This window comes from Coregonus lavaretus, assembly GCF_964263955.1.
Source record: "Coregonus lavaretus genome assembly, chromosome: 10".
Classification (NCBI taxonomy): Eukaryota; Metazoa; Chordata; class Actinopteri; order Salmoniformes; family Salmonidae; genus Coregonus; species Coregonus lavaretus.
Window position 1 is genome coordinate 52,305,897 of NC_139997.1, and position 24,151 is coordinate 52,330,047.

At 43.4% G+C, this 24,151-nt stretch overlaps 1 protein-coding gene across 1 annotated transcript in view; it reads left to right on the forward strand.

The window, feature by feature from the left end:
- LOC311136381 (serine/threonine-protein kinase 10-like) overlaps positions 1-23,900 on the forward strand; it is a 52,238-nt gene extending 28,338 nt beyond the window's left edge. The window contains exons 7-20 of the mRNA XM_084170479.1: positions 3,496-3,508; positions 3,628-3,709; positions 6,243-6,383; positions 9,653-10,300; positions 13,895-14,025; positions 14,569-14,692; positions 17,449-17,628; positions 17,739-17,831; positions 17,955-18,084; positions 18,702-18,826; positions 18,983-19,171; positions 19,462-19,587; positions 19,947-20,060; positions 21,973-23,900. Coding sequence (XP_084026605.1) covers positions 3,496-3,508; positions 3,628-3,709; positions 6,243-6,383; positions 9,653-10,300; positions 13,895-14,025; positions 14,569-14,692; positions 17,449-17,628; positions 17,739-17,831; positions 17,955-18,084; positions 18,702-18,826; positions 18,983-19,171; positions 19,462-19,587; positions 19,947-20,060; positions 21,973-22,113 — 2,237 coding nt within the window. The 3' untranslated portion in view covers positions 22,114-23,900. The remainder of the gene's footprint in view (positions 1-3,495; positions 3,509-3,627; positions 3,710-6,242; positions 6,384-9,652; positions 10,301-13,894; positions 14,026-14,568; positions 14,693-17,448; positions 17,629-17,738; positions 17,832-17,954; positions 18,085-18,701; positions 18,827-18,982; positions 19,172-19,461; positions 19,588-19,946; positions 20,061-21,972) is intronic.
- The last annotated feature ends 251 nt before the right edge of the window (positions 23,901-24,151 follow it).

Consider the following 24,151-nt stretch of genomic DNA (forward strand, 5'->3'; position numbering starts at 1 on the left):
GTATTCACACCCTTGACGTTTTCCACACATTGTGACCCGTTTCAAGGAGCTAGGCGTATGTCGCACGTCACTACTTCACAGGAGAGGCATTTGAACGCTTTATTTATTTTTTAGCAAATGTGTTTTTTTGCAGAAATGCCTTGTGGAACACGAACTTTCATGTGCCTTAATAATAAACGTTTATGCCATCAGTACATACGAATACAATTCTTAAATTACGAGCCTAGGTGGTTTAGCCAATGAAAAGACAGGAATCTTCCGCTAGCCATATTGGCTGAGATATAATGAGATAATGGATGGGCTGGACATACCGAGAGATGAGTTCGGATTGGTCTGCCGTGTAGCATGCTTCTGAGCTGCTCAGTATGTGTAAATAATCATTTCTACAGCAGCTTTTTTGAAAGATATAACGTTAGCCATAGAGAACTGACAGTGTTGCTGCTGCTCTCAAAGATGAGTGGGAAAACATTGTGATGGACAAATGTTACTTTCTGCACACGGTTGACCGGTGTGACTTGACACAACAACGGTCCAAACAAGCTGTAGCTGGCTACAAACCCAAACGGAGAAGGACACGCTGCCTTGAAGCGTTCATCCATGTATATGGGTAAGAGTCTAGCTACATTTTCAGATATTATACGCTTCTAATTTTGTCAGTCATTTTCATTGCAAGTTAAAGCATACTGTTCGCTAGCTAGCGAACATTAGCTAGCTGCTCGCTAGTCAACGTTACATGTATGATTCTGTGTAGTAATATTGTTTGTATCTCAGAAATCCATTTGCATTGCTAGTTATAGTTTAATGTTAACTAGCCAGCTAACATTGAACCTAGTTGGTTAGCTATAGCAACCTGCAGATTCATACTCCAGCATTACATGGATAGTGGCTAGCTATGCCAATCTGTTTGTACTGTAGCTATGGGTTGGGATTATGGTTCATTGTTTAGCTAGCTATATGTCTAAACAAAAAAACTCCACTTCAAAGAGAATGATTACATGACCCATCAAGTTAGCCAGGTGTGTCTAGGGGTGATTATGGCCATCTATTGTATTTCATGACCATGTGTACATGTCTAGACAATAGTCACCTATCCACTTAGCTAGATGTGGCTGGGGGGTGGTTATAGCATTTCCAATAATTATATTTACTTGGAGTTTTTCCTTATTGTAGGCTGCTACTTCCACCACTTTTAGTCTTGAAATCTTTGATTGTTTACCTTAAAGAGATGGGTGGGGCTAAGGGTTAAGAGGGTGTGAACGATGATGAATAGATGCAGACAAAGAAGAGTTCTCCAGTAGGTGTACCAAAACATTCAACATCCATTTTCTCAAAAGTGGGGTTACAAGTTTATCAACTTTCAAAGCAGATTTTCTTTCCCATTGTTCCTCAACTGCAGTGTATGATATGCCATTTTCTAGTCTCTACTTTTATCCAATGTAAAAAACACAATTTCAAATGTTGCTACATAGGACCCGAATCCAGGTGGTGGGTCACATTTTGTTGTTACAAAGTGGAATTAAAATGCATTTAATTGTTAATTTTTTGTCAATGACCTACACAGAATACTCTGTCAAAGTGGAAGAAAAATTATAACATTTATTTAAAAAAATATCTTGATTTAGATAAGTATCAACACAGCGATTACAGCGGAGTCTTTCTGGATAAATATCTAAGGGTTTTCCACACCTGGATTGTGTAACATTTGCCCATTCTTTTAAATTCTTCAAGCTCTATCAAATTGGTTGTTGTCCCAAAAAATTGTCAAAGACTCGAGTCACCCAAGTCATAGTCTGTTCTCTCTGCTACCGCACGGCAAGCGGTACCGGAGTGCCAAGTCTAGTACCAAAAGACTCCTTAACAGCTTCTACCCCCAAGCCATAAGACTGCTGAACAATTAATCAAATGGCCACCCGGACTATTTACATTGAGCCCTCCCCCCTTTGTTTTTACACTGCTGCTACTCACTGTTTATTATCTATGCATAGTCACTTTACCCCTACCTACATGTACAAATTACCTCAACTAATCTGTACCCCCGCACATTGACTCAGTACCGGTATCCCCTGTATATAGCCTCGTTATTGTTATTTATTGTGTAACTTTTTAGTTATTTTTTACTTTATTTTTTTTAGTAAATATTTTCTTAACTCAATTTCTTGAACTGCATTGTTGGTTAAGGGCTTGTAAGTAAGCATTTCACGGTAAGGTCTACACCTGTTGTATTCGGCGCATTTGATTTGATCATTGCTAGAGAATTTTTAGGTCTTGCCATAGATTTTCAAGCAGATTTAAGTAAAAACTGTTACTCAGCTACTCAGGAACATTCACTGTCTTCTTGGTAAGCAACTCGTGTAGATTTGGCCTTGTGTTTTAGGTTATTGTCCTGCCTAAAGGTGAATTCATCTCCCAGTGTCTGGTGTAAAGCAGACTGAACCAGGTTTTCCTCTAGGATTGCCTGTGCATAGCTCCATTCCCTTTCTTTTTTTATTCTGAAAAACTCCCCAGTCCTTAAGGATTACAAGTATACCCATAGCATGATGCAGCCACCACTATGCTTGAAAATATGGAGAGTGGTACTCAGTAATTGGTTGTATTGGATACACTCCAAACATACTTTTTGTGCTGAATACAAAGCGCTATTTGCCACATTTTTTTTGCTGTATTACTTTAGGGCCTTGTTGCAAACAGGATGCATATTTTGGAATATTTTTTATTCTGTACAGGCTTCCTTCTTTTCACTCTGTCAATTAGATTAGTATTGTGGAGTAACTACAATGTTGTTGATCCATCCTCAGTTTTCTCCTATCACAGCCATTAAACTCTGAAACTGTTTTAAAGTCACCATTGGCCTCATGGTGAAATCCATCAGTGGTTTCCTTCCTCTCCGGCAACTGAGTTAGGAAGGACACATGTATGTTTTGACTGGGTGTATTGATACACCATCCAAAGTGTAATTAATAACTTCACCATGCTGAAAAGGGATATTTAATGTTTGCTTTTTTTGTTTTTACCCATCTACCCTTCTTTGCGATGCATTTGAAAACCTCCCTGGTCTTTGGGGTTGAATCTGTTTGAAATTCACTTCTCAACTGAGGTACCTTACAGGTAATTATGTGTGGGGTACAGAGATGAGGTAGTCATTCAAAAATCATGTTAAACACTATTATTGCACACAGTGAGTCCATGTAACTTACTATGTGACTTAAGCACATTTTTACTCCTGAGCTTATTTAGGCTTGCCATAACAAAGGGGTTAAATACTTACTGACTCAAGACATTTCAGCTTCTCATTTTTAATAAAAAATAAACAACATAATTCCACTTTGACATGGAGTATTGTGTGTAGGCCTGTGACAAAAAATCTCAATTTTAATATTTTTTAAATTCAGGCTGTAACACAAAATGTGGAAAGTGTCAAGGGGTGTGAAATACTTTTTGAAGGCACTGTATAGCTGTGTTTATAGCAATGATTACCCACCCTGAAGCGTTGTGCAGCCAACTGTGTATGGTATTCTTGAGTCTGTTCCGTTCTAGCCTCCAATGTCATGAAGTTGTGTAGTGAAAATACCATATCTCCTTCTTTCCGTCCTTCTTTGATTAATGTTCCCGGAATTCTGTGTGTTTAAGGTCACGGGAGTTTAAGGATTTCCTGAAAAAGTCGTTGGATAAGAATCCGGAGAGTCGGCCAAACGCAGCCCAGCTCCTGGAGGTAAGATAGTCACTCTATAGTCTATAGCTCGGTCTCTTTGATGTATGAGGACGGTTTCCCCTTATCTCATTCTTCATAGGTCCACGATCTTATCCTCCCAAACATCAGCTTTTTCAGACATGAGGAATGGGAAGATGATACAATGGGTAAATGAGCGGTACCATACAGAGGGCATTTGGGAGATGGAGGGAGAAAGAGAGAGAGAACAAGGAAATAAGAGACGAGGCGTCCTATTAAAATGCAGGATCCACTGCTTCCTGTCTGGGTCCGAAAGCAGGGGGGATCGCTAGCAATTTGTATTCCTGTTTCCAGCTAATGGCACTTTGGGATTTCTCCGTATTCTCTCTACCCCTGGCCAATTACAGGGGCCGTGTATCCTGGCCAAAAGCCTGCTGGGAGTTTACAGAGCACCGGAGAGAGAGACAGGAGTGGTCGCGTTCGGTGCCACACTGTAGGTTTTGATCTCTATCATACCACTGCTGTTTTTAACCCCAGTGAGATAGCATTGATGGGAATGAGACCCATTGAACAGCAGCTATCCGCACTCGCTGTGGCTTATTGACACACTTTGTGACAGGGGGAGGAGGCCTTGGGGTTACTTTGTCTGTGCTGTGGCTCACTCATTACATTGACATTTTAGTCATTTAGCAGACGCTCTTATCCAGAGCGACTTACAGTTAGTGAGTGCATAAAAATGTTTCATACTCGTTGATTGAGATAGCTGGAAATCTAATTGTTAGAGGTCAGTTTATTTATATCCATTATTGCAGTCAACGCTTGGACGATGTCCATGTGCTATAGTATGTGTCAGGGGACAAACATAAAACAGTCTAGTCAATGGGACTGTAGCTCTCCTCTCTCCCACTCTGTTATGTCATGTCCATGGCTTCCTCATCCCATGTGGGGAATGTTGTATACATGTTGTCTACACAACCACATGATAAAGTATCATAATTTACCACAGCTGTGACGGTGGATCTGGTGGGGACCATCTGTCCCTAACTACAGATTTAGGATCAGATTACCCAAGCCCAAATCCCGACAGTAACCATTAGGAGGAAAGGACAAGAACTGACCCTGGACCAGAGGTTATGAATAACTTCACCCAACTCCAGCCATTCTGTGCCTCTACCTCTCTGAAGCCAGCCACGTAGGCCATGTGGTTCACATTGAAGCATTTTGCGCTCCGCGGCCCATCAGCCGTCCAGACCAGACCAGCCCCTCCCTGACAGAAACATCAGAGGGAGCCGTTAAGCTGGGCTGAGCCACGGCTGGATCAAACAAGGCTGGGAACTAATGCTGGTCCGTTTGCTTTCTTCAACCACTGAACATTTTGCTTAATGTAGCAGTTGTGGTCCGGGCTCATTTTTCATAGTAAACCTGTTGAAGCCGGAGGGGCAGAGTAAAGTCTCAGAGTAGGAGTGCTGATCTAGGATCAGCTTTGCCTTTTTAGAGTATAATGAATACATTACATGGACAAGAGGGAACTGATCCTAGATCAGCACTCCTACTCAAAGATGCTTTATGAATATGGGCCCTGAGTTGTGAAGCTCCTTTGTGAGACCGGGCATGGGGAGAGGTTCTCATGGGGCCTCAGAAAGGGGCTGCTGTGTGATATGTGTTGAATCAACAGAATTACCACAACCTGCCAGAAAAGGATTCACTGTTCAGTTGAGCAGAAACCAAACCTGTGTTTTATAGAGCGGTAGCTTCCATGGATACCCAGGAAGTGTTAATGCGTTGTTTCAAAGAGTGTCTGAATCATTTCTGTTGAACTTCCTGTGAGCCATGTTCATAAGTCTTAGTGAGGTGTTTTCAAATGCTTCTCACTGCTTTCCTTGCTACCCCAGACACTGCGTTGTGGTGTTCAAGTCCAGCACTTTGCCTGGGTGTTTTTCCTCTCCTGTGTGATAGCTGGCACTCTGCTTTCCCTGAGTCATTGTTGACTTTATACATTTTCTGTCATTGGAGAAGTTAAAAGCTAATGCTATCCACACGGATGGAGGCAGCCCAGAGGGTCCCTTTCTGCCTCAGCCACTCTCCTCTCACATGCATACCTGCCTGCCTGTGCCAGCTGGGCCAATTAAATTAGTCATTGTGCAAATCACCTAAATAATGGATGACTTGCTCTTTTATTTTTGCTGCACTTACCTTTTCACAGCCTTGTTTGTGGCTGTCAAATTATCCCCTCAAGCCTGCTCCTATTCTTACACTAATTTAAATTATTCATATTTTTTTTTTTTTTAGCTCGGTCTTATCTAGGAACTTGGTATTATAAGCACATGAGGATTAGGGGTAATCTTCATTGTTTCATCAGGGTGAGCTCATACCCTGGTCTCGTGGATGCTTGCTACTGTTTCTACTGTTTAGAAACACCCATGGGTAGATACAGGTGGCAGATTACATTTCTGTCTCCTGTGAAAGTACCGTTTTCCTGTTTGCTTTCTATGCCCCTGTCAATCAGGTGTTGTTCTATGGTTGTAACATGGTTGTCCTTACTCCCCCTCTTTTTATCGTCCCCCCCCCCCCCCAGCACCCCTTTGTCTGCTCGGTGAAGACCAACAGACCCCTGCGAGAGCTGGTTGCCGAGGCAAAGGCTGAAGTCATGGAGGAAATCGAGGACAATAAAGAGGAAGGAGAGGAGGATGACACCGCTGAGTTCACAGTCCCAGTGGTAAGACCCTTTTACTGCTCTCTCGCCTGTGGCCCTTTATCCTTTTCTCCTATATCCCTCTCTTTCTCGTACAATGAACTTTCACATCCGTTCTTATCAGTGGCGCTTTCCTATTGTTTCCTTAAGTCCTCGTTTCACGTAGGCCTCAAAGTAGTTTGGTTTATACAACCAATAAATATTCTGTTTTAACAATCATTGTGAGAGTGAAATTAAGGGAGGATATTGTGATATGTACATAGCTGAATAAAAGTACAGGACTTTTGGCAGTTTCTATGTATGGTGACTTTTCTTTTGATAGTTTCTGCTTGCGTGCCCCACACACCAGAATCTGCAGCTTCCTGTGCACCAGTGTGGGCCCCTCCTGTGTGCATGAATCAGCTGTGTAGTGCTAGGACAAAAACCTACATGTGCACCCAGGGGGCCCCAGGACGGAGTTAGGAAAACCCTGGTCTAGACTCAGACTGGGCAGTGTGTTGACTGAGCAAGGGAGGTGGTCAGGACAGCTCTCTCTAAAGTGTGGGGGTGTTTCTGTGGTGTTCGGTTAGCACACACTGAGATGGGGCAGAGGACACGCACACACTGCTCACTGAGAGGATAGAACAGACACTAAAGCACATTCTGCACACACTGATAGTCACACACTCCCTGGGCGACCTCAAACTCCAGCTGCCATGGTCATTATGTCCATGATGAGGACTCAATATGGTCTTTCTACTATTCAAACACAGATTGAGCCTAGTCCTGGACTAAAAAGCAATCTTAATGGAGAATCTCCATTGAAAATGGGTTTGAATCCAGGATTAGGCTTAATCTGTGTCCGGTAAACCGCCCCTAAAACATCTACTATTCAAACACTATAAGATCTGCTAATCAAACGCTTCCAGTTAACCGTTTTTCTGGTTGAGAGTAATAGGTTTACTGTATATGAATGTATTGGGGGACTGGATTAGAAAGTGAGGGGAAATCAGAAGCCACTAAATCACTGGTGCTCAACAAAGGAACATCATTTGGAACACTTGCTTTCACACACCCAGTTACCCACCGCAAAAAATAGAGGCTATTTGTTGTCCTGTACACCGGCACAAAATCGCTTTACCTCCTCTTGGGGGACTTAATTATTTAAAGTTTGACATGGTTCCTTTTCCACAGACATGCCCCTTAGATAAACATATACACTTGCATTTAAACTGTATGTTTTCCTAATAAAACTGTGCTGAAGGGAAGTTGGACATTAGATTGGTAGGATTGTTTCTAGGTGATAATGAGTCATTCATAACTGTTATGTGATATGGACCTGAGGTCATTTCAGGTCTGTAATTTTAGATGGACCATAGCAGTCGTCTTCATTATTGCTACCCTTCGCTCATCAGTAGTCAGCTGTCTGTCCTGTCCTCTAGCATTATAGCTACTGCTGACACAGTCAAGAGATCAGCACGTTTCATTCCTGCACTCTCCTGACGGAAAACCCCCGTACGCAAACGCGCACACACACTCCAAACTGCTTTCTTCTGACAATCAGAAACCCCCCTCCCCAGACGGAAATGCAAGGCCTGAGAGTGCAGCTTTCAGGAATTCTTAGTCATCCTTCACCACACACACACACACACACACACACACCCCAGAGGTACAGTATGATCAAAAAGGGTAGTTTTGAGATATTCATATTTGTAAAGTTGAATACATTAATGTGAAAAATCGTATTTCAGAATCTAGACATACTCTAAGATGTTGTCTGTATCATGTAAGGTCAGAGGTGGCACCACAGGTCCCAGAGTGGTGGTACCACCTTTTTTCTCCTGATGGTTACTTGCAGGTAAAACTCTAGAACCTAGTTGTAGCAGGGACCTTAAGGGTTGCCCTATTGTCTGGGGCAAGTGAACTGAGCAGTCGGGCAAGTTGAGCCTGCTCTAAAGTTGCCCCAGGTAAAAAAACTGAACCACAAAAATGTAAGGAATTCCCTTAAGCCTAAAACTGATCTTTCTGGTTCATCCCCATTTATTTAAGTGGAAGACGGACTATATATGGCAGCCGGGCTAGTTGAGCCTGATTTGTGGTTGTCCCATTAGGCAGAGCATTTAAAAAAACTGGCTTAGGCTATAAATGCGTAACGTTAAAGCTTAGTTTCCCCTGGCCAAATAAGACAGGGCACATAGGTGTAGGCTACAGTTGATCAGAGTGATACAGCATGTCAGTTCGCTACTGTTTAGGTGTAGGCTACAGTTGATCAGAGTGATACAGCATGTCAGTTCGCTACTGTTTAGGTGTAGGCTACAGCAACATTTCTGTAAAGAGTTTTTGCTTGGGTCTGTCGGGAGGGAGTTCTTTTCATGTTTGCTAAAATAATACTGGAGTAAAGTGGAGAGTGCTTTCTATAGACGTGCGCATGCCAGACCTGCAATTTCCGTAAGTCTGATTTGGTCCACACACACACAAACACAACCTGCAGCACTCTGGTGAGAAGGACATGGGCTACTAATTGTGTGCGAGTTGACGAATTATGAGGCAAGGCAAGTCCATCTAAAAAACAGGAAGCCTACTTTGTCCCATTTTTCAATGCTTTAGCGTCATGATTTTGTATTAAACCAAATCAAAAGTGGTGGGGTTCTGCCCCACCTAATTGAAAAGGACTGGAGCAAATGCCTGCTCGCCACACGTTTGCCGGCGGCCCTGATACACACACACACACACACACACACACACAGTGTAGTAGCGGATGTATTGGCGGATAGGTTGTAAACAGCCGTCTCAGGATCTGGAGAGCAGCCAGCCAGCCAGTTCTCTCTGGTATGATCTTCTCTCCAATTGTTTTTAGAGGAGCCATTAGAAAGGCTGGCCCCGGTCGTAAAGATGGCTGATGACATTGTTTGCTTAAGGCTCCGAGACAGCTCTCTGCACGTGAGCCACGGGACATCAACAGGATCTACACCTGTTGTTGTTATTATTAGTGTGTTATTACTGATTACATACTTATCTCCGGTGCACAGAGCAGAGTAGGTAAGTGATGTAGGTAGGAGTTTAAAAAGGAACAACTGCATTGCTCCAGACAGTACCACTAAAGGTCAACGCTGCCGATCTACTGCAATATGAAGCCGAGAACTTCAGCATTAGGACTAAGACCATTAGGCATTAAGGCTAAGTCCATTTCATTTGGCTCGTATTAGAGGGATCACTTTGAACATTGGCGCTGAAGGTGCTTCTGGGGAAAAGGTGTGAAAAAGGCACCTGTGTTGAAATGCTTTGTCACATAACAATGTTCCTCCTCTCCCCAGCCTCCAGGCAAGGACCTGTCTCAAACCAGTCAGACCAGTCTACAAGGGGACAATGCCCCAGACACACCCACCAAAACCCCCGTGGTGGATGAGGCCAAACTCCCCGTGAGACCTTCCCGCAGGAAGGATGACCAGCTGATTGACCAACAGCTCCCCGATGAGGGCATCAGCATTGTGGACTCTGACAAGCCCGAGAGCGAGACCTCTGGCAAGGCCTTCTCCAGCTCCGACTCGGGCATCGAGGATGGGAAGAGCACCCCCACCTCGGACGAGGGCAAGCCTGAGACAGAGAACCCGGCCCTTCTGGCACAGCCTGAGGTGGTAGAGGTACCAAAGATGCCCCAAAGCCAGTTGGTGGAGGAGGGAGGAAGCGGTGGCATGGGCAGTTGGCAGATGCCCGTGACTGGGGGAACAGGGCCCACCACCCCTACCCCAGACCCCACACCTTTGATCGGGCTGAACGGCAGCATGAGGAGCGTAGGGGCTAACATGGACAACCTGATGCCCCACCACAACGCCAACGGCAGGATCTCCAAGAGGTACTCTGACGCGGGCAGCGTGTCTGCTTCTGAGAGCATGGACATCAGCCTCAACCTGTCAGGAGACATGTCAGTCAACAAGGACAATGGATCCCTCTGCCCCAGGGTGGTGAGTAATCCCATATTTAATGTCACATTTCCAATGATTTATCCTAGTGTTTTACCCAAAAAACCTCAGACTTTTGTATTTCCACGGCCCAGCTCCAGTGACTCACTGGGCCATGGTCTCGGCAGACCTGCTCTGGCTTGGGGCCAAGGCGAGACAACTGGGATATTTTGGGGTGCATTTTACATAACAATGGCTAGCTGTGGACATGGATTAACACCTTCTATGGTTAACACCTTCTCACAAAGCCGCTGTTTTGATTATGCAAAGATAAAAACAAAATAGCACATTCTAAGATGACATGACGGAGTAGAGTAATGTCAAGTATCAGTGACTGGACCAGTGTGGGCCTCTTGACAATGTCATACGTCATGACTGAGGTATTACTGGGACACAAGGGTGTGTGTGTAGGAGAGTAGCCCAACTCCGGTTATTACATGAGCTTGACTTCTCCTTGGAAAATCTTCCCAGGGAGGAACTGAAACGGTTATGTGTAATGTTGTGATTTGGCCCTAGGGCAGGGATCATCAAGTAGATTCAGCCGCCGGGACGTTTTAATTTTTTTTCTGGGGCGGATGGTCTTGGGGCCGGAACATATTTACAAATAATTTGTAGACTGCAAATTGACCTTAAGAAGCCCAAACAGATGCACTATATGACCTAAAGTATGTGGACACCTGCTCGTCGAATATCTCATTCCAAAATCATGGGCATTAATATGGAGTTGGTCCCCCCTTTACTGTTATAACAGCCTCCACTCTTCTGGGAAGGCTTTCCACTAGATGTTGGAACATTTCTGTGGGGACTTGCTTCCATTCAGCCACGAGCATTAGTGAGGTCGGGCACAGATGTTGGGCGATTAGGCCTGGCTCACAGTCGGCGTTCCAATTCATCCCAAAGTTGTTCGATGGGGTTGAGGTCAGGGCTCTGTGCAGGCCAGTCTTCTTCCACACCGATCTCGACAAACTATTTCTGAATGCACCTCGCTTTGTGCATGGGGACATTGTCATGCTGAAACAGGAAAGGGCCTTTCCCAAACTGTTGCCATAAAGTTGGAAGCACAGAATCGTCTAGAATGTCATTGTATGCTGTAGCGTTAAGGTGCCTAGCCTGAACCATGAAAAACAGCCCCAGACCATTATTCCTCCTCCACCAAACTTTACAGTTGGCACTATGCATTGGGGCAGGTAGCGTTCTCCTGGCATCTGCCAAATCCAGATTCGTCCGTCGGACTGCCAGATGGTGAAATGTGATTCATGACTCCAGAGAACGTTTCCACTCTCCAGATTCCAATGGCGGCAAGCTTTACACCACTCCAGCCGACGCTTTGCATTGCGCATGGTGATCTAGGCTTGTGTGTGGCTGCTCGGCCATGGAAACCCATTTCATGAAGCTCCCGATGAACAGTTATTGTGCTGACGTTGCTTCCAGAGGCAGTTTGGAACTCTGTAGTGAGGGTTACAACCGAGGACAGATTATTTTTATGCGCTTCAGCACTTGGCTGTCCCGTTCTGTAAACTTGTGTGGCCTACCACTTCGTGGCTAAGCCATTGTTGCTCCTAAACGTTTCCACTTCACAATAACCGGGGCTGCTGTAGCAGGGCAGAAATTTGACGAACGGACTTGTTCGAAAGGTGGCATCCTATGATGTTGCCACATTAAAAGTCACTAAGGTCTTCAGTAAGGCTATTCTACTGTCAATATTTGTCAATGGAGATTGCATGGCTGTGTACTTGATTTTATACACCTGTCAGCAAAGGATATGGCTGAAATAGCTAATCTGCTAATTTGAGGGGTGTCCACATTTTTGTGTATATATAGTGTATAATGTTAGACTAAAACATAATTTCAAACCTTGCTTACATTTCTATATGTTCACGTGTCTCTCCATTATGCGTGGGAATAATTGGGAACAGATTTCTTAAATTAAAATCACTTGGAGCTGATTTTCCTAGTGTTTTTACGGTCTTATGTCCAACAATACCTTCCACACAATTTGTTTTTTTGATCAGAACTTGGGGGGCCAAATAAAACCACCCGCAGGCCGCCAGTTGGGGAACCCTGTCCTAAGGTGTGAGCTCACAACAAAGAACAGCTTGTCTTAAACTACCCCTAACCTGCATTCGTACATACACTTGTCAATGAGTGAAATTTCAAAGTTTTATGGAAAAAGCTGAATTTCTAGCAAAAGAGGCTCTGAGATGGAATCAAACTGATGTTCTCTATGAAATGGACACATCCCATCCTTTTAATAACAAGTCTGTTTGTGCTAAAACTATTCAATTTTCCATTCATTATGACCAATGGCTCTTTGTGTTGAGCTCTGTTCAGCATTCGGTATTGTGAACGTCATTTCTATACAGCCATTGTTGCCGGGGGAGCTTCTGGTTGTTTATGGACATAACAGGAAATCTATTCATTGTTGGACTTGTTCTATTTGTGATATGTATATTTCCAGAACAGATTATTCAGCAGTTAATTTGCCACTGGGCTAGATGAATAGGAGATCTACGTTAGACCCAGTAACAGTGTGAGGTTATATACATGAGAGATGGGCAGGTCAAGAGAACCAGGGGTTTATGAATGGAGATGTATGAGAGAACACAGATCAAGGAAGGCAAGAGCCAAAGGCAATGCTCCATCTGAGCTGTTGCTACAGTACATACACCTGTGCCCTCTGAGCACACTGGATGTGTGCTCACTTGTTCACATACATACGCGCACACGTCATCGCACAGTGTCTCTGTCAAAGGTTTAGAAGAATGGCTACAGCACGACATGTTTACTCACTGTACCTTCTCTGGTGAGAGACGTACAGAGAACGGTGTTTGTTCAGCTGGCCCCTTACATTTTCACTTTTCATCAATAGGAAAAAAGCCCTTTAAAGTAGCCATGTGTCACCCAGGGTCGTGCTACTCTTCCTGGACAGAGACGGGAGTGGGTCTGACCTAGTGAGAACCAGTGTGGAGCCTGTCTCTGTTTCTGTACTGGGGGATGAGAGAGCTCTGTTGTCTGAGAGAATCCAACTTCCTGCTTGGCACTCCCTCCCTGTACAGCAGAGCAGGGTAATTATAGAGGAACCGGCCCAGCAGGATCACCCTGTCTTAATGTCCACACACACCGCACCGAATGTTGATCTGCCGCTTGTCTGCCGTTCGTTTGGCGTGGCGTGTTTTAGGGACCACCCGCTGTAGATTTGTTTTGCAAATTACGTCCGGCACCCTGTTCAGAATTGCTAAGTACTTTCGGCCGGCAAATGCTACCGATGTGTCCATGCCTTTCCACTACTGCTCTTTCCTGTCAACTGGCAGGCAGACTGTGCAGTGTTCTCCATACACCGCCTTCTCCTTTTAAAGACATACTAGTGTGTTGTCGTCATGTATCATGGCAAGGAAACAAAACATGAAGTGGACTACATTTCCTGATTTTTTTTATTTTTTTTATTTGTATATTTTTATTATTTTTTTATATATTTTTGAACAGTCCTAATGGTAAAAATAACATTGCTGCAGTCACTCAATCGTGATACTGTATTGTGACACCAAACACACACTGTGCCCCCTCTAGTGCCCCCTAATAACTCTCTCTCTCCTCCAGGATTCTCGTTTCTCCAATAAGACATTGAAGCGCACCAGGAAGTTTGTCATTGACGGCTTGGAGGTCAGTGTGACCACATCCAAGATCATCGGCGATGATGAGAAGAAAGATGAAGAGATGAGGTTTCTCAGGCAAGTCACACTGCTTCCTGGAAAACAGTGATAAGATATTCAGTATACCAGTAAACAATGTATACCAGTCACTGGTTTCATATGGGCCAAATATTTCACTATTTTGCATGACTGTGTACGACTCCCTAAACAGCCCGAATTTGACAACAAATAATTGAATCTTGGTAGAGGATTCTGAAACGTCACGAGTTGAAGATCTGGCGCAAAGTGTGCTTTCATTGCCATCTATTGGTGATAATTTGACACCACACTCTGTTGGTTCATCAGTTCAGTCTATGGTTCATGCACAGTCGGAGACTAGTGATTACTCACACACTACCTGGTAAGATTCCACTAATCTGTAAACTCTGTTCTCATCGTGATGAGGGAGCAAGGCTTTCCCATAAACTCTACTTTCCTCTTATCTGTTTTTAATCCAAGGCAATGTCATCTCCCTCAGTGTTTTAGACTGTCCAAAAGTATGTAAAGGTCATGACCTAAGACCGTAAGAATATTTGAACTTATTTTGAACTGTGTGTCGTGTGCGCCCGTGTGTGTGTGCAGGCGTCAGGAGCTGCGGGAACTGCGTCTGCTGCAGAAGGAGGAGCACCGTGCTCAGGCGTTACTCAACACCAAGCTGGATGCTCAGAAGGAGCAGATGCAGCGACGCTTCGACCAGGAGATGAACGTAGGACTACACACACACTGACACACACAGTATAGTCTTGCATCGGGTTGGATACCCATGGTTCCCTGCGGGTGACCCAAAAAATAATAATCAGCTAGCGGGTGTAATGAAAACATTATTTCAACCCGAGGGTCGGCTTGTGGTTCAGAACAATTATATTATGGGTCGGAAACGTTTTAAATCAAGATAATATCTTTTTTACAAACCCAGGAGCTTGTTGCATTGTGTTGCGGATTCCATTCTGTGAGACCTAGCCTAGGCTACCAGCCACGCACACAGTGAGAGAGGAGCAGGGAACTGTCTATTTGTGTGGTGCTGAAACATTCCTAATTTGTCCATGTGCAGCGCTTATGTTCCCTCCCGAACATGACAATACGTTGCCAAATTCTGGCCTCCTTTCCCTGGCTAGCCTAACTTACGCGGAAATAGCTAATGTAGCCTAACCAGAGAAATAAAAAGAGAGCCTATGATAATGATGGTGGAATACACCATTGTGGAAACAGGTGCTGCGTGAGTGGAAACCCAGGTTTGGAATGATTTTGGACTCATTGTGGACAAGGAGGACAGCCTGGTAGTATTTGTTTATGATAATTCAGTTAATTATTACGCTAATTCAGGCTTTCGTTCATTTAGACAATACGCAGGCCATATAAAATCTCAACCTATGTGTGTGCACAAAAGTATTTTATGGGCCTAATAGTAAAGTAATGTCATATAAATGGTAAAAAATGTTTTACCTTTTAATTTGGCATGAACACGACCAGTCATGATATGTTTTTATCTTATTGTCCAACAAATCACTTAAAGTAGGCTAGCTGCGCATTTTGGTCAACTCCAAAATAATTCCAGCATCCAAACAGTGCACTTCTCACTCATGCCATTTGATGAATGGAAAGAGACATCTGTTACAAAACACAAAGTGTAATGACATTCGAATCGATTGTCATTGGGTCTAAACCAGCTGTCTGTTCCCAAACTAGGGGTCGCGTGAGAATTTCAAAAATCCTAACAATTTTCTTTTTTACATTTGGGAAAAGATTTAGCGTCTTTATCTCAAAGTCATGTAATGTGGTAGTTCTTAAAAACCTCTATGAAAATTATTGAAATCTAAAAGAGAAAATTAAACCAGAGTGCCCTTAGATCGTGAGAGAACCTGTACTTGTGCCCTTAAATTGGAATGATTCAAGTGCAACAGTCAAGTGCGGCCTTTCGAGCTGTCATGTGACCGAATGCTGCAGACAAAGCTTTCACGGGTCATTACGGAGGAGTTTTGGTTCCTGACTCAAAAGGAATAGCCTGCCGTCTCTCTGAGCATTAAAACTCATGGTACCCTTCACCCAGCGCATATACAGTACCAGTCAAATGTTTGGACACACCTACTCATTCAAGGGTTTTTCTTTATTTTTACTATTTTCTACATTGTAGAATAATAGTGAAGACATCAAAACTATGAAATAACACATTTGGAATTGTGTAGTAAGCAAAAAAGTGTTAAACAAATCAAAATATATTTTATATTTGAGATTCTTCAAAGAGCCACCCTTTGCCTTGATGACAGCTTTGCACACTCTTGGCATTCTCTCAACCAGCTTCATGAGGTAGTCACCTGGAATGCATTTCAATTAACAGGTGTGCCTTCTTAAAAGTTAATTTGTGGAATTTCTTTCCTTTTTAATGCGTTTGAGCCAATCAGTTGTGTTGTGACAAGGTAGGGTGGGTATACAGAAGATAGCCCTATTTGGTAAAAGACCAAGTCCATATTATGGCAAGAACAGCTCAAATAAGCAAATAGAATTTACTTTAAGACATGAAGTTCAGTCAATACCGAACATTTCAAGAACTTTCTTAAAGTGCAGTCGCAAAAACCATCAAACGCTATGATGAAACTGGCTCTGAGGATCGCCACTGGAATGGAAGACAATATCATTCTTAATTCATGGCATGGTTTCCTTTTATCCAAATGTTGAATAGACATACAGAAAAATTAATTCACGCAGAAAAAAGGAATAGCCTAAACTACTCTGGAGTCAAAAACAATTAAATCAATTGATGTTATTTGACGGGTCACTGATCGGCTCTCGGAACAATTCTATGCGGGTGGGTCAGGTTGCGGAGAAAAATCTGTGCTGATATCGGGTGGGGATCGTAATTGATGTGGCCGGCGCAGGGCTGGTGTGCACTGATAGAGGCCTCTACATACCAATGGTCTCTTTTCATCTACACCCACTAATGTAAAAAAGACCAGAATTCCTTGATTCCTCCAATCTACACCAACACCATAATATTATCTCTCTTCCTCTGTTTATGGAATGAAGGAAGGAACCCCTGAGTTCACTCTAACACCCACACTCCTGTCATATCAACATCCATTTGGATAGCTGTCTGATTAAGGGAATCCCTTTTCCACAACCTCCCACACATGTCTATGAACAAGTAGGGGATCTCCTCTCTGCAGAGGAGGCTGGTGGGAGGAGCTATAGGAGGACGGGCTCATTGTAATGAATGGAATGGAGTCAAACGTGGTTTCCATATGTTTCATGTGTTTGACGCCGTTCCATTTATTCCATTCCAATGAGCCCGTCCTCCTATAGCTCCTCCCACCAGCCTCCTCTGCCTCTCCTTTTTGACATTTTCCAAACCTTCCCAGCTTTGTCCCCTCTTAGCCCACCAGGATCATGGCTACTTATGATATAAAAATGGCGATTAGTTTTATTTCTTGCTGAACATGTTTAATTCCTTCTCTCTGCTCCTCCAAGGTGAAGAAGAAGTACTATGACACAGAGCTGGAGAGCCTCGAGAAGCACCAGAAGCAGACCATCGAGAAGATGGAGACGGACCACACCATGAAGCTCAGGGACGAGACCAAACGTATCCGCGCCGAACAGGACCGCGACTACAACAAGTTCCAGGATCAGATGAAGCGCAACAAAAAGGAGGTGAGGGAGTGCGTGTGCCTGTGTATTCATGTTCTAGTGTGTGGACGGTGGGCATCAAAATGAAAGCAGTATTGTTATTAAGTCCATACGTTTTACAATCATTTTTCCAGGTGAAGAATGAGATTGAGAAGCTCCCCAGAAAGTCACGGAAAGACAGCATGAAACAGAGAATGAACACCTTTACACAGATGAAACAAACTGAGGTAAACACAAGCTGCTTTCTTTTTCACTCCACCACTGACCTCCTAAATCCAGTTAATATACTAACGGTAGCTAGCTATAATCACATATTAACGTCTCATCACTGCCTGTTTCCTGTGGTTTAGGAGCAGAACTACCTGTCGGCCCAGAAGAACCACCTGGACATGACCCTGAAGAGGATCATCTCAGAGAACAAGAGGGAGATCTCAGAGACGGAGAGGCAGTGTCTCAACAAGAAACAGCACCTTGTCAGAGGTACAGCATCAGTCATGCTGGATGGCTGGGTGCCATCAACACAGTTATCAGAATGACAGTTGCTGCTCGTCTGGGAGGGGTCTAGTCAGAACCCCTTCACAGGGAAGCTAACTCCCTGAGATCTGTAAAAGGGATGGTTTGAGATTTTGGCAATTTCTACATACCTAGAGAGATTAACTCAAGGATACCATTTTTATGTCTTTGTGTAGTTTGAAGGATGCTCGTTGAATATAGTTTCGGGAGCCATTGCTAACTAGCATTAGCACAATGACTGGAAGTCTACATGAGGCAGCTAGCAATGGCTCCAGAAACTACCTTTAACTTCCTTCAAACTGCACACAGAGACATACCATTTTTATCCATGAGTTCATCTGACTCTGGGTAAGAAGAAAAAAGGGCTTCATTGCTAAAATCTCAAACTATCCCTTTAAAGTACACATTTTGATCTCTGTTCAAGCCCTATCCCCCTCAATAACTTTTAACAAATGCTTACTCAGTGTTTACACTCTCTCTCCCCTCAGATACATTTAATCTCACTGACTTGAGAGTTGACGTTCTCTTCTTCCAACTGCTTTCAAAACTATTTTCATTCACTGGCTGTCTCTCTCCCTCCTCAGAAAGGGAAGCTACTATCTGGGACCTAGAGGAGAAGAACCTTCATGAGAAGCACCAGTTGCTGAAACAGCAGCTAAAAGACCAGTACTTCCTCCAACGGCACCAGCTGCTCAAGAAGCATGAGAAGGTACAGTAACCCTATCCGTGTGGCTGGGAAAGGAACCTACTGCAGTTATCGGGGTTAAACTTGTATGCCCAGCTAATATCCTCAAACTACCCCTTACCTTTGCGTAGTGTGTGTGTGCGCGCGTGTCCTCACCCTCATACATGACTGTCTCCCCAGGAGCAAGAGCAGATGCAGTGCTACAACCAGCGGATGATTGAGCTGCTGAAGGCCCGGCAGCAGCAGGAGAAGGGTCGCCTGCCCAAGATCCAGCGCAGCGAGGGCAAGACCCGCATGGTCATGTTCAAGAAGAGCCTCCGCATCAACTCCACTGGCAGCACCTCGGAGGACCGCGAGAAGATCAAACAGGTACCAGACAACTACAGAACGGCCTGGTAGGGGGGGGGGGGGGGAGACTGGGGATAAATGGAGGAGAAAATCAAACGTAGTGTAGCCATGGGATGGAGGTTAGAGAGGCAATAAGATCAAATAGATGAGCACTGACGTCTCTTCAAAGGTATACTTGCGTCAGGAAAAAGTGTGCGAGTGTTAGCTAGAAAATAGTAATATATCGTACTCGTATCGCAGAACTGTATCAGGCCTAAGTGGTGTGAACTCATCCTCATCTCTCTCCCTCTTGTGTGTGTGTGCCTCCCCAGTTTGCCCAGCAGGAGGACAAACGTCAGAAGGCTGAGCGGCTGCACCAGCAGCAGAAGCATGAGAACCAGATGAGGGACATGGTGGGCCAGTGTGAGGGCAACGTCAGGGAGCTCCAGCAACTACAGGTGACCTACTGTACACCACACTATCTCTCTCTGTCTCTATGAATAATGTCCAGCTATATGTATCTTATTTGACCCTGGGTGTCAAAGCCTTGCACATCATTTTTGACCTGAGCATACCCACCTGCCTGAAAGCCTTACAGGAGAACCGATCTGCATTAGAATGCCTTAAAGCCTCACAGGAGAACCGATCTGCATTAGAATGCCTGCATGTATGTGGCACAATGCCTAGAGAAGGTAGCATAATGTACAATAATAGGAAAATCCACATTCATTGGGTTTGTAAAGTAGGGAAATGCGTTCCACAAGTGCTGCATGAATAGGGTTATGTAATGACTGACTGTATTGTGATGTGGGAGCAGAATGAGAAGTGCCACCTGCTGATTGAGAACGAGACTCAGAGGCTGAAGTCTCTGGATGAGCAGCACAACCACCAGCTCAAGGAGTGGAGGGAGCAGCTCATGCCCAGGAAAAAGGTACGCGGCCATACCGTTGACATTGAAAAGTTAACATTGGGTGTCATTTTCACTAGGTCTCAAAGCCATTATTGTAAGATAAGATTGAAGTCCTACTCCAGTATTCTTTTCTCCTGATTTACTTAACAAAATGCATAGCTCAATAAGTGGTCCAGGTATGACATGACATGGCACAACTCCTTGAATGGCCTTCTCCTTGAAGTTGGCAGTTGTAAAAAAAAAAAAATCTCCAAATATTTTTGTACCCTTAAAGGGGCAATCTGCAGTTGCTACACCAATTTTTTGAATGATATGACTTAATTTATATCACACACACATGCACACTAGGGATGTAACGATTCACCGATACGCATCGGTCCCCGATTCAAACGTTTAAGATACGACTGCATCGTTCCACCGACCCCAAACCGATCCAAATGTAGCATGTATCGGGATGAAAATCAATTCAAACAAATCGGCGACTCACTTTTTTTGTTGTTGCTCATATTGCTTTCTTTCTACCATCCGAAAATATCCTCTCCTTCAGTGTCGAACTAAGCATGTAACTGTGTTGACGGTCATCAATCTACAAGTCATTTTGCATGCCGAATAACCCCAGGGAATATCAGTAGCCTAGTCAAATTGCGCACTGTGCCCAGTTTTGCACACTCACCATCGCGAGGTAGGCATCCTGTTCTTGATCGTGCATATCTGCGCGGCACCTTCAGCATTGAAATGCTAAATGGCTTGAGCGATATTAGGCTTTTATTTGAGTGACAACCTATGTAATTTGCTAGGCTATTGCTATGCGCTGATGAAAATGGCCTTTTACCAGAATTAAAAGTAAGATACCGGAGACTCTCATAGGCTACCTGCTGAATGGCGCTTACAATATCTTGATTGTTCAGGTTCACCATCAGCAGTAGTTTTGGTAGTTTTCCTTTAACAATCAGTGTATATGGTCGTTTTTAGATACACAAAGATGCTAATTTCATAACTAGTACAGCAATCACTTTGCGAGGTGCAAAGCGGGAGGAGAAAGGAAGCTCACTAAACTTCCAAACGGTCAAAACCATTACATTTTTTATTGGGGGTGTGGAATCCAAAGTTGTGCTATATATTCATTGGCGATGTCTTAGCTCATTTGTAAATGATAAATATTGATACATTACTAGCTCAAGCACTTAATCTGCAAAAATGACAAGTTAATTAGTGGGTGATGAACCAAAGTGGGGGGACAAAAAACAGGCTACATTGCCCCTTAATCTGATAATGGTAGTGGTGTGGTAGATGCCTAGTCTCCCTTATGGCTCAGCTCAAGTGCCTACATAGTATATCATTTACACACACACACACACACATACATAATTTACACACACACACACACACACACACGTCAGCTCAGGCAGATCCAGCTCAGAGAGCCCCAGCTCATAAGCTCCATCAGCAGCAGATTTGAATTTAGAATGGAAAATGAATGTATTTTATGCAACAAATATTAGTAATATCGCTTCAAACTAAAACCCAAAATTATAAGCTTGTTTTACTTCAATGTTTGTAAACATTTAAAATGTAAACAAACACTGTCTAGTCTCAAAACATACTTGAAACTATAATTTTGATATCTTGGATGGTCAGTCCTGGCATCCATAGCTCTGTCTGTGAATTTGAGTGGTTACATTTCTCCAGGCCCATCCCCAAGCATTTTTCCAAAACAGAGGTGGGGAGTATACTTTGTTATTGTTTCAACTGCGGCTTGCCCCTTTTAAGTGTGTGTACATTACTGTATTTATACTTGGAATATTGTTTTTTTCAACAGAAAGTTCAAAATAGTTGGAGTGCGTTTAAAGTGAAGCTTATCTTTCTCTACCCATCTCTCCTTCTCTCTCACCCTCCCATCTCTCTTCTCTCTCCCTCCCCCCCTCTCTCCCAGGCTCTGGAAGAGGAGCTGACCCAGAGGAAGAGGGAACAGGAGGTGTTCTTTAAGTTGAGTGGGGACTCTGAGTGCCTGAGCCCCAGCTCCCCAAACAAACTCACAAAGTTCCTGCCTTACTCCGAGTCCTCTACCACGTAGACTGGCATCTCTCCCCCTCTACCCCCTCCAAACACCCTCTCTCCCTGTCAGGACCAATCCTACCCCCTTATCCCACACAATGCCCTGAAGGACCACTGCCAGCTGCTGCAGTCCTTCATTTTAAGGAATAGTTATGTTTTAAATCCTGTTTATAAGATTTTATAATTTTATTAACCCAAGATGGCAAAGCTTGGTCATATTTTCTTTGAGGATGTCTTTAAACTCCACATCAGGCTGCTTGATGGATAGGGTGTTCTTCATCCATGCAGTGTTTCCTTTTTCATTATTTGTTTTATTGCCTACAACACTGAATTGACTCAGATCCCCATTGGTTTATTGTGTACCCAATAAGCATGAGACTAACCTATAGTTAGTCCGAAGGGTGTGGTGGGGAGATGCATCCCATATCCCAAAGAGGGTCAGCTGAGGAGCAGTATTTCAGGTGCAATGTGGACAATAATAAAAAATGTACTAAAAACAATGCTGTGTTGTTGGGAGCCAATGAAAACACACTTTTGTTTCACCGCAATATCGGTCTTCTTCCAAAGAGTTTCTCGCGTAATGAACACACCCAAGTATGACGCAGATATATCTAGTTGCCAAATTATATTTCTTTTTTGACATTTGTTTATTACTTTACAAAGATCGGAGCAGAGCATGATCTTCAGAATTCACTTTTTTTTCTGTTGACACAGTGAATGAATGGAATTCCCACTGAAATCAGTTTTCAGCACTATTAACTTGGACTGTAAGTCGCTTTGAATAAAAGCGTCTGCTAAATGGCATATTGTATTATATATTATTAACTTTAAAATGCTGAAACTCTTCGATCAGATCATTTGTGGATCTAAATATCTGCTTAGTTTTACATTTTGATGAGATGAGCTTAAACATACTCAATGAAAACGGGAGAAGTCAGGGAAAGGTTATTGTCATCCAATTTATTTTCATTGTTTTTAATTCAAGGATTGAAGAAATTGATTATTCTTTAGTTGAGATTTAAAGTGTTAATGTCTCAATGTTTTTTCTGTGCTGCATTTTTACTGTAAAGGCGATACTAGCACACTGGATGGGAACTAACAAAGACAAAACGGAATACTGTCTTTGAAGGAATCTTAAGAGATATAGGTTTTACATTGAAGTGTATTGGGGTAATTTTCTATTGTTTATATTAAATGCACTGTCTGCTAATGAAAGTGCAATATGTAATTGTTCAGCTTGAAACTGATTTTTTTTTTTCCTCCACCAAATGTGCCTTTCTTTGCACTGAGAGGCGTATACTAAGTTATGAGGGAGTGCATCAGAGGTATTTTGCAGTTAATATGCATCCTGCTGTTTTGAAAATGGGGCTTGGTTTCTTGACCTGTTGGATCACGTGTCAAACTCATCTCACGGAGGCCCGAGTGTCTGTGGGTTTTCGCTCTTCCCTTGTACTTGATTGAAAAATGAAGGTCACTGATTAGTAAGCAACTCCCCATACCTGGTTGTCTAAGTCTTAATTGAAAGGAAAAGCCAGCAGACACTAGGCCCCTCCATGGAATCAGTTTGACACTGCTGTGTTAGTTGACCAGATTACTGTAGATTATCAGGTACAGCTACTCTCTCAAGATGCATTTTTAATTAGTTTTTAATGTTTTTCTCTCTTCTGTTGTCATTTGCAATGACTGTCTTTTCCTCTGTCTCTGTTTACCAATTTAAGTTTATTTGTAAGGGATGTGAGTGAATGTGACTGTTCAGCAGAAGGAACCACTGTTGTACACGAGTCTAATAAATGAAAATGTTCTGTCTACGCTTGTTCTCAAGTAAGGGATAGATTCTATAAGATCCGCGATAGCCGAAACCTGCATAATGGTTGATTTGGCGGCGTAACTCTGTTAAACTGTCAAATCCAGGTGGCTTCGGGCTTTATACCTAAAGCGGGCATTGCCGTTGGCTGCACGGAATTTCATTAGGAGAAATCCCATGTAGCCTTGTTTACTAGTTCGAACATTGGAATGTGATATGTAACTTACACATCGATAAGGCTGATATAAATCCT